The sequence below is a fragment of the Terrapene carolina genome, unplaced genomic scaffold, assembly GCF_002925995.2.
Source record: "Terrapene carolina triunguis isolate 2854851 unplaced genomic scaffold, T_m_triunguis-2.0 Scaffold183, whole genome shotgun sequence".
Lineage (NCBI taxonomy): Eukaryota > Metazoa > Chordata > Testudines > Emydidae > Terrapene > Terrapene triunguis.
Window position 1 is genome coordinate 2,445,301 of NW_020664534.1, and position 11,669 is coordinate 2,456,969.

The window sequence follows — 11,669 nt, forward strand, 5'->3', positions numbered from 1 at the left end:
ACATCAGTCTAGGACTGTCAATAACAACAGGAAATTAGAGGATTTCTCAGGAAGAGGAATAAAAGGGACCAAATTGATATTTTAGTACATTTAATCTCATCTCCTGCTCCCACATATCCCTGTCCTTTAAAATTAAACAAATGAAAGAAAAACATATAATATAAGAACATAAGAATGGCCCTACTGGGTCAGACCAAAGGCCTTTCTAGCCCAGTATCCTGTCTTCCGACAGTGGCCAGTGCCAGGTGCCCCAGAGGGAATGAACAGAACAGGTAATCATCAAGTGATCCATCCCCTGTCGCTCATTCCCAGATTCTGGCAAACAGAGGCTAGGGACACCATTCCTGCCCATCCTGGCTAATAGCCACTGATGGACCTATCCTCCATGAATTTATCTAGTTCTTTTTTTGAACCCTGTTATGGTCTTGGCTTCACAACATCCTCTGGCAAGGAATTCCGCAGGTTGACTGTGCATTGTGTGAAGAAATACTTCCTTTTATTTGTTTTAAACCTGCTGCCTAGTAATTTCATTTGGTGACCCCTCGTTCTTGTGTTATGAGAAGTAGTAAACAACACTTCCTTATCTACTTTCTCTACACCAGTCATGATTTTATAGACCTCAATCATGTCTTTTCCAAGCTGAAAAGTCCCAGTCTTATTAATCTCTCCTCATACAGAAGCCATTCCATACCCCTAATCATTTTTGTTGCTCTTTTCTGAACTTTTTCCAATTCCAATATATCTTTTTTTTAGATGGGGTGACCACATCTGCACACAGTATTCAGGATGTGGGCGTACCATGGTTTTATATAGACGCAACATGATATTTTCTGTCCTATAATCTATCCCTTTCTTAATGATTCCCAACATTCTGTTCGCTTTTTTGACTGCCGATACACATTGAGTGGATGTTTTCAGAGAACTATCCACAATGACTCCAAGATCTTTCTTGAGTGGTAATAGCTAATTTAGACTCCATTTTATATGTATAGCTGGGATTATGCTTTTCAATGCGCATTACTTTGCATTTATGAACATTAAATTTCATCTGCCATTTTGTTGCCCAGTCACCCAGTTTTGAGAGATCCTTTTGTAGCTCTTCGCAGTCTGCCTGGGTCTTAACTATCTTTAGTAATTTTGTATCATCTGCAAATTTTGCCACCTCACTGTTGACCCCTTTTTCCAGATCATTTATGAATATGAATAAAACTGGTCCCAGAACAGACCCCTGGGAGACACCACTATTTACCTCTCTCCACTCTGAAAACTAACCATTTATACCTACTCTGTTTCCTATCCTTTAAACAGTTACCAATCCATGAGACCACCTTCCTCTTATCCCATGAGTTACTTTTGGGAACAGAAGAAAAATTACAGAATAAATCACACTAAATGCCACACTAATCAAATACTAATACTGCTTCTGTTTGGATACATGATAAGAAATGGAAGCAAACAAGGGCATAAGTGTTTTGCCAGCACACATAGGACACTTTTCAGACAAGGTATGGGACTGTAGTCCTCCCAGCTTCCAGAGAAAAAGAATGTTACACCTCACAAAAACAGTTGGCAACAACAGAAAAAGAGTGTTTGGGAACAACCAGTAAGAAAATTATAGACCTCAACAAAAGGTGGGTCAAGATTAGTAACAAGTGGACCTCAAAAAGTTTGATTTGGATACCTATCAATTTATCTAAACCACTATAGACTGTATATTCCACACAATCAACTACTGACTTCCAATTGGGACAACCTAGTAGCTAATAGTGTCTTGTAAGTTTTGCTACTTCCACTTCTAGGCTCAATAAAAAACAGGAATTGAGAATTAAAGGGGAAAAAACCCACCCTCACATTTTCAAACACTCAAACTGTTAGCTTAGTATTTTGTGCAAATCAGTTCATACATTTCCTATTGTAGCAGGAATTTGCATTAATCTAAGGCTCAATTTCTTTGCTTTGGAGATGCAGTAGTTATTTGGCATTTATTCTTATTTGGGGTTAGCTGAGCAACAGAAAACTCACGAAAGATAACACTGACAGTTTCTTCAATTTCTACCCATTGCTTTTTCCTCTCACAAACAAGAACAATTACAGAGAGTAGCATATTGCTTTTTATTCAGAAAGAGAGAGGAAAAGACGTGGGGAGTTTTAGAATACTATAGAACTTAGTTGTTAGACTCTTCTTTGAATATGTGAGGTACAAGTATTTCAGTTGGACTACAACTGAAATAGATATAAAGGACCACGTCTTGGGAGTTCTGTCACTGAGTTCTGTAGGAATAACATATAGCACAAAGTCATCAGAATACGACTAGAATAGAATTTAGTTTTATTTTGAAACTGTCATGATCAGCCTGCAAGTTATGAAATAGAGATTTATTTCTGGAGATAAAATATCCTTTAGAAAGTTTAAAGTTTTCTATCTCACAAACCATCACCTTCCTCTACCATCAAATTTTCCCATAGGGTAGTAGAGGATTTTTTGTTTGTTTTTCTTGTTTAAATATATTTATTTCCACATCTAGGGCTAGAATCTGGAAGTGAAGATCATGGGACAAAGCCTTGCTTTGGAATAAACGAAGTGCATACAATTCCAATATATTTATTAAAAGTAAGATATTTATTTATATGGATTTTTCCAAACTGTATTGGCATAAAGTGATGCAGAGTCAATTTCACAGATTTGTTTAAGGGTTTCCTGCTCTAATTTTATGAGCTATGCTGCAAATGATCTTATTCCTTAAAATGGCTTAAGATAAAAAAGGCTGGATAGGTAAATAAAATGCATAAATGGCTATTCTGCCAAAAATAACATTTATTTAGGTCAGCAGTATTCTAATAACAATAGTTAAAATAATTAAATCATAGCTGCCAGCTTATGTCACCCGCAAGCAAATGAGAACCATGATGATGTTGCTACCTGGCTGCTGAAGTAAAGGAAAAGAGACTGGGTGTTAATGGTCAGAGTGTCTAAGAGGGGTTCCTACTAGCAGTTGCAGGCTCATATCAGCACATGAGATGGAGTTACAACCCTGGATGACCTTCCTCTGCTGGACACTCACCAGGCTCCTGTATTGGACCCAAACCTTAGGTCCCACATACTCTTGGCTTGTTGGGGATGGGCATAGTTTAGGCCCACACTCTAGCTGCAGATCCTGAATCTGATATCCCTCTTGTCAGTGGGGACTATGAACTGCCAAGACCCTGAAACTAGTGCCTGGTTTCCCAAGCCTCACCACTAGCTGTTAAATGCTCCCTGAGTTCCACTCAAACTGTTGACCTTCTATCTTACCATCTCCTTCTTCAGGGATTACATTATAGCAAGTTACAGAGACTCTGCAAAGGAATTTCTAAACACACATACACACTACTCTTAACAATTTGGTGACCATCCTGAGCTGCTTCAAGACCCAAAAGGTAGCTTTTCTTTGAAATTCTGTTCCTGTTGCTTGGACCCTTTCCTTCCCCTGCCGTGCTGTGTGCCTCCATGAACTGCAGCTACATCCTCCTGCCAGCTGTGCTATGAAGGAGCACAGTGAACTCATATTACACAAATGTCCAGGCTTAGGGCAAATTGGGCAATGTGTACTCTATAGGGGCAAAAGGCAGCCAGTTCTGTCTGTGGCAGAAGAGAGCATGCTCCCAGACAGATGGGCCCAGGGCCGGCTCCAGGGTTTTGGCCACCCCAAGCAGCCCAAAAAAAAAAAAAAAAGCCACGATCACGATCTGCTGCAGCAATTTGGCGCAAGGTCCTTCGCTCCGAGAGGGAGTGAGGGACTGTCCGCTGAATTGCCGCCGAATAGCTGGACCTGCTGCCCCTCTCCGGAGTGGCCGCCCCAAGCACCTGCTTGCCAAGCTGGTACCTGCTTGCCAAGCTGGTGCCTGGAGCAGGCTCTGGGTGGGCCTAGCCTATATGCTTTCTCACCCAGTGACAGGTGAAACACAAAATGGAAATTCTTTGGGATTACCTACATCTATAGCTCTTTCATGTATAAAGTAGGGAACAGATGAAGAAACTAACAGAGAAGAGACTCTGGAGAAAGTAGGAGGAAAATAAAGTCTGCATGGTCAAAGGATAATTTTTCATTTAAGTTGAAGATTGGGTTCAAGCCACTGAGAGGTGGCTTTTTAAAAAAAATTATTTACATAGATTCCTGTAGAACTGATCCAGAGTTTTCAGGCAAGAAGCTTTCCATTGAAAAATGGCCTTTTCTCAAACAAAAAATTACTAAATTTTGGTATCATCCAAATTTTGTTTATCTACACAATGTTTTAATACACTTCAAATTGAAATCATTAACAAATTTTTTTGTTTACTGAAAACCTAGTTCTCCATGGGGAAAAAAAAACTATTAGGTAAATGACAACCTTCTATAACCATTTTGAAAACCATTTAAATTAAAAAAATCTGAAAAATTATGCAAATATGGAAAAATGGGACCATTTCAAAACCAGCAAACATGAGACAATTCAGAAATTTTATAAAATTATTTTCCTGATTTTCAATAGCTCTATGTACAAGCAGAGAAAAGCAGGCACTGATTTAGACTCAGTGCTTTTGATGGAAATATAAACCAAAAGTCAATCTAGAATCTAATTTTCTAAGATTTTTTCTTATAATGAACACACAAGTCTCCAACAGCTGTGACCTAATAACCAGTTTATTTTAAAAAAATATTGCATATCAAAATAAGCAAAATGTTAGCAACTATTGCAACAAGGGAAAAGTCAGTGTTTGAAACTGCTGTCAGCTGATAGTTGTGTTTTCTGGAGATCAGTACATACAATTTAATAAAATACAAACAAATCTAAGAGAAAGTAAGTTCTCTTATAAATAAGACCAGATTATTTTTCCCCATTTCAAATAGGCCTTCACTTACAACATGCAAGATTCTTTTTCCATGTCATCCTGTTTTAGTACATGTACTGGTTTATCATTGCATGTTGGTGATCTGAGATACTTTGGCTAAGTAACACACTGCTCAAATGTAATCATCTTCTGACACAATATTTTTTTCTAGACCATTGCATCTTCTGTTCACTACGTAATGAAACTGAGAATTCTGAAAAGGAAAATTCAGAAACTACACTTTACTGTATATACCAATATTTTCTCTCATATGACCCCATTGTTCAACCTTAATGGCATCTTACTGCATCTTTTCCTCCTGTGTGCTATGGAAAATATTTACTTATTTCAGAGGACTCAGTTGCAGCAGTTTACCTTCCAAGCCATTAAAATCTTATTTGCTACTCAAATGGCCAGCAATGATAGCAAAATTACAGAGAATAAGGTGGACATGCCTATAGCAAAAAGCAACAAATAGTTTAGCGTATTTTTGCCACAGGAAATTAGACTTTTTAAATACTATTTTCCTGCAGTTTCACCTATTTGTAAAATGGGTGAGGTTGTTTTATTTAAATAGCTAATTTTTACTGCAGACCTATGAGTCCTGGGATGGGGGTGAGAATTTTGCATCATGAGTACCACAAATACAAGATTGTAATCTAACTTGCTATTTCTCCATCATGCTAAAAAAACAACACAATCTGCAACTCTGGCAGCAGGGGTTATCAGGACCCCTGATTTACTGCAGATTATACTGAGATCAAGGGGTTTTTTTTAAACCAGTTTCAGTATCATGGACCTACCAAACATGAAGCCCCCTTCTCCCACACACAATCAGCACCAAACTGGCCATAAGGGCCTAAATTGTACACATACAATTAACAACATGAAATGACCCATACCTCACTTCAAATGTCTGGCCCTATTTGTAAGAATTGTTGACCATCACCTCTCTAGTTATTTCAACATTTTATTCATTTATTTCTCTACCATTTCCACCAATTATACATTTGTAATTGGCATCATAAACTATTGCAAACATGAAAGAAACATTGTACATACTGTAACCTGGGAGGCATCCATGAACTGCAGGCCAAAGTAATCAGTTTCCACAAGGTCCAAATGGTAGACAATCTGGTCAAACAAATCCAGCCCTTTTGCATTTTTCTGTAATTCAAAAGGAAAAACAATAGATTTTTTTAAAAGGGTTTGGTGGGGGAGGGAGAATGTACAAAGACAATTCATTTTAAAAACTGCATGAGAAGTATACTGCTTAGATGTTAAACAATTCAGCTGAAAGTGCTTTTATTTCCTCCAATGAATAAAGTATTTCTTAGGTGTTTATCATGATGGTATCGAACACTGACAAATCACCAAGATGTGCAATAAATTTACTATTTAGTTTAGTGTCAAAACATTTTGCGCCCAGTTCAACTTTAAGAAGTTTTCTACAAGTAGCTACAGAAGCAAAAGGAAAATAATTTCATTGCTAATGCCTTGCAATATGGAGCCAGTATTTTAAACCCCAGGAAACCAAATTCTCTATTAAATGTCTGCTTCAGTAATCGTCTGAAGTCTGTTGGCAGCTGCCTGATGTCAACTGCAATTATGAACTGCCATTGCACCATTCAGGCAGCAAAATAAATTTAAGACAACTTGACTAGTTAAGAGTACTACAAGGAAAGATAATGGCATTTGATAGGGTCTTTAAATAATGCTGCTAATTGTTGAACAGCATTTATGGCCTTTACACAAAACAAAACAAAACCTACAAGTTTTACTAATTTGGCACCCTTATAGGAATGTGTGGGAATGAAAACTAAACTACCCTCAGCCCAGGTTAGGGCTGATTCACAGGCAGGATGTTGGTAACGAAGCTTGCACTGTCACTACTCCTGTGCTGTACCTGTATGCTTGTCCACTTGTTCAAAGGGTAACTCATGAATTTAAGTCATCAGTGCTGCTGTCAAGTTCAAACACTGGAAGAAAACTAAGGTGTGGAGATTGTGGGAATGGGTGGAAGGAAAAGCACAGAAACAAACCAATTTGAAATGCCAACTTTGTTGCTTAGAGTTGAGAATATATTTTTTCAAATATTTGGAAAGAATTTCTTTAGAAGAAAATAATCCAGCACAACATGCAACTGAACTGGAGCCTTGTTTTTTTTAGGTAAGGAGCAGCATCATGTCACAATGAGATGTAGACCAATTCCCTAGACACGGTGCACCTGATTTTCAGATTTAAAGTCCTAATGCCCACAACTGCACACTTACGTTGCATTCATATTACTGCATGTGATTTGTATACACGGATGGATAGAAGTAACCTACTTAGTCATGCATGCAAGGAGGTTACCATTTTGAGTGCACATTCAATAGTAAGCCCATTATTATGGTTACACACATTTATAAAGGCACTTATTACAATATTATCTTGGTCCACTTGACTTAATTTAGATTAAAACCACCCAAAATGTTGTGAAACAGATACATATACAACTTTATTATAAAGACTTGAGGTAAATTCTACCATGAGGCAATAAATTTAAACTATTAAATTAATTTTATCATCATTTTATTGGTTTACTAAGTAATATGCCTAAACTTCTCTCTTTCTCTGCGATATTGCTAAAGTTGAAGTTGGTCAGGAAAGGGGCTCAAACAAGAGCTCTCTTTTTTTTTTTTTTAAAGAAAAAAAGCTGCTAACCAGGCATTTTCCACAAGGGGTCCTCAGCTATGGAATTTACTCTCCTGCTTTGTGGTCCATTCAAGCCATTTTTTAACCTTCCAAATACAATATACTGAAAAGTCCACCTTTTTCCATATATGTCAGGGAAGGAACAAGTCAGTAGTATGGATCTATGGCAGTTTCATTGTTAGATTACTGTTCAATGACTGTGTTACTGAAGGGAGCAGCTGTACTATTTGCATGGGCAGTTTGTAAAATGTGCAATAGTATCAAATATTGTTCTAATGAATGTAAAGTATACAGAGCCTAGGTTGACTGTTAAATACGACACACAGAACTGCAAAAGTTGGGCGCTGCATATAAACAGAGTTACATAATGAATACATTTGTTTCTGTTCTCTCTTGAACAGAGGTGTAACAACACTTCAGGCTCTGAGTCTCTTACAAGTGATCCTCAGTGGGGAAGGAGGAATGGCACTTTCGACAGATCCCATTCAGCACAAGATATATGCCAGGATATGGGCAACTGCTTTATCTTTAGCTTCTTATGGCCATTATATAAGGACATCTTAAGAGTAGGAGCATGTCTACTACTGCCTCTTAATTTTTTTTATTTTTTTTAAATCTATGTTAAGAGGTCAGAAACCTGATCTCTAAAACATGTTAGGCATTTTCATTTAGCTCCCTTTCCCAGAAAAACACTCTGATTTCAATTGGACTAGAATTTGACCTTTAAGTTTTCAATTAATCTGATCTTCCATGTATGAGAGCATTGTAACCACATCATAAAAAAAAATTCTTATAAAAAAGAAAAGATTCCAAGCTGTTATCTTACAATACTTAGAAATTCTCTTCTCTAACCATAAAGAAAGGAATGAAATAATTTCCACCTCCACTAGCTTTCTTGAAGAGGTCAAACAGCTCTGGTGTAGGTGGCAAGTTCTATGTAAGCCTCAAATAACATAACTGACAAATTGAAAACACTGCAATTTGAATTTTTCTATGTTTTCAGAAACATCCATCTGATCTCCATTAAAATAAGATGTACAGCTACTTAACAGAAGCGAGAAAGTGACATCTTAGGATATTGTTTTACTTGTTTCAGGGGAGGCACAAGATGATTTATAGAAAGACATGCTTTATTAATCACAAAATTCAACAACCTTATTGCAAACATCTGAGATGATCACCTCCTAAGATATAATGTTGCTTAGAAACAGTACGCATCCACGTCACTGTTTTGAAGGTGCAGTATTTAATAACATTCTAGACTAGAGTCAAATAAGCAAGGAATGTATTCTAAAGATGGATTTGTTGTTGTTTTAAATGTTTAGTGAAACTAATGCTTGTGAAAGATGCCAAATCAAAAGCACACTAGAATGAAGTATTCTCTCCACCTGAGCAGAGACAGCAGATACAACACAGGTAATAGGAATCCAACAGTTTAAGTCAGTTTTCCATGACCATTCAATTCTTGAGAGCTTGCTTATGCATAGACTGTCAGTAAGCATGCCAATTATGAAGCAGACACCTGTCAAACAGACACTAGCCTGTTCCGTCACTACCAGCCTGGGCCAGGAGCACACACTGTTCCACTGCACACATGTTCACCACAAATATGAAGTGAGTCACATGGAAGAAGTAGCATTGTCATTTACTCAATTGTTGTAAAATGCAATATTACATATGTAACTTGTAGTAGACAACAGCCTTTAAATGTTAATAAATGTTATTTCCTAATTATTTGAACCTTCAGATAAAAAATTTGTGCTGGCGCTCTGGGTAGCATGGGGGGGGGGGAAAGACTTTCTTCCAGGCATTTCAGCAATGGGAAGATGGGAGAGTGCAGCTCCCCACCCTCTAACAGTAGAGACAGTACTGTCCTTTCTCCTATCCCTTCGCTGCCTGATGGAGAATATGAAGAGGGAACAGCAGAAGGAGCTGGGGCGTAGAGTGGGTAGAAAATTTTCCATACATGTTTTTTTGTAGGAAAATGGTCTTTAACAATACATTCTTTTTTTAAATTGTCCACATTATCAAAATTTTCTGTGATGTTTGTTATGGAAATTATTAAAATAGTTTTAAAATCCTTTATTTACCCCAAACCGCATTTTCTTACTGTAAACTGGGATTTCAGTCAATGAAAAATTTTCAAAAAAATATTCAATTTAAAATACTGCTGAAAATTTAATGGAAAATGGGCCCATTAAAGAAAAACTATTTTGAAATTTTCATGAAATCATTTCCCAACCAGTTTTACTGGGGTGTTGCTGGGGATCCAAATCTTTCTTAAAGTACATAGAACAACATCCTCCTCCCGTTTTCCAAATGTGAGAAGAGCTGTCCAAGTTATGAGTCCCCTATCTGTCTCTTCTCCCCTTCAAGAGGATCCATCCCTCAGCGAGCTTCTCCACCTGTCTGAGTGGGTGGGGGTAGGGGGAAAGAGGGAAACAAACCTGCTATCAGCTCCCAAAGCTAGAACATTGGTTTTACTTGTACCGTCTCCTGGCACTCCATGGTAATGAGGGAAAAAGAAAGCAGATGAGGTAGGGTAATAAAAAAAAAAAAAGACATGAGTGCTGATAAGGGCTGGTCTACACTAGCGCTCCAAAAGTGAATTTTGTAGTGTTTTGGACATGTCAAATTAACTGTGTAATAATATTATCAACATAGCAGAATGGTTAGGGAGGAAAAACTGGCAGAATATCCTACGAAAGAATACAATTTCTGAGACCTGTTGATAGAATCTTTTTTTATTTCCATCTCCCATCTCACTTTCAAGGATGAATAGGTTGACATGGGTGATGTCTTTAGCATAAATTGTTCTGCTTGTAAGATGTTGATGCTTTTTCAAATATTTGACAGACAGTAGCATGTATCTCTCTCAGTGTTCTTGCACCAAAGTACATTTGTTTTGTAGGTTTTTGAATGGGAGCATCTTATAAATATCTCCCAGCACTTTGATTCCTACATCTATCCATGCTCTTTTCAAAATGTCTATCTGCCTTAAAAATAACCTACTAGGGGAGGAGGGTACTTGTGCTCGTTCCTGATGTATAAGGAAAGTTGGAAAGATTTCTTTAAAATATTTTTTCTACTAATTTTTACTTCAGAGATAAAATTATTAAGTTGTCTCTTCCCACTTTCTGCTGGAAGATTCCTTGAAGTGCTAGAGAATTGAAATTGGAGCATTCTCAGGCCTCAACTGAGGACAAAGGTGTTTCAAGTAGTTGCCCACTGTTCCATCCATCAACATGAAAGCACATCTGCAATAGGCAGGAGAGTGGAACTGGCATCAAGGATAATTTTACGTTCCAGGGTCATTCTCTTCTACCTTCCCCTCTCTTTGCCCCAAGATCAGCCTGGCAACCTCAGGTACTACAACCACAGATTAAGGAAATATTTAAACAAATAAGTACTTCACACTTATCCTACTTTACTTCGTACTCTGAAAATCTTAGAGAGAGCAATTTTTAATCAGAAGTCTTCCAGAACTCCCTGGATTGGACGCGACTAAGTGGAACATTGTCCTTATACTAAGCATTATCACTCCCCTACCATCCTGATGTTTCCTAAATGCTACTGCCAACAACCGCTCCCAAGCCAAAAAGAATAAGGAGCAGCGACAATTCACCTTGTTTAGATTCAAAAGGATTAAAGAAATATCTCTTTGGACAGAACAGAAGCAGCTAGAATAAAAACAAGGAACCCGAAGTGTTTTACAAATTCTGGGCAAAAATTATAGCTATCCAGCATTTTTAATAGAGAAGCACTGTAGAAACACCTTTTTTGTATCCTCAGACAAGGCAATGATAGGACATCTTAAATCTAGTAGGTGGATTGTGCAAGCTTTTGGGTCTTTCAACGCCCCACCTCACCCCAGTCCCAGGTATTATGGTGGTGCCAAGAGCCTCAGCCAGGATCACTGTCCCACTTTGACAGGCTCTATACCAGGGGTCGGCAATGTTCGGCACGCGGCTCGCCAGGGTAAGCACCCTGGCGGGCCGGGCCATTTTATTTACCTGCTGATGCGGCAGGTTCGGCCGATCGTGGCCCCCACTGGCCGCGGTTCGCCGTCCCGGGCCAATGGGGGCGGCGGGAAGCCGCGGCCAGCACATCCCTTGGCCCGCGC

General features: G+C 38.3%; 1 protein-coding gene across 1 annotated transcript in view; it reads right to left on the reverse strand.

The window, feature by feature from the left end:
* EPB41L4B (erythrocyte membrane protein band 4.1 like 4B) overlaps nucleotides 1-11,669 on the reverse strand; it is a 137,432-nt gene that overhangs the window by 52,815 nt on the left and 72,948 nt on the right. The window contains exon 2 of the mRNA XM_024209267.2: nucleotides 5,912-6,016. Coding sequence (XP_024065035.1) covers nucleotides 5,912-6,016 — 105 coding nt within the window. The remainder of the gene's footprint in view (nucleotides 1-5,911; nucleotides 6,017-11,669) is intronic.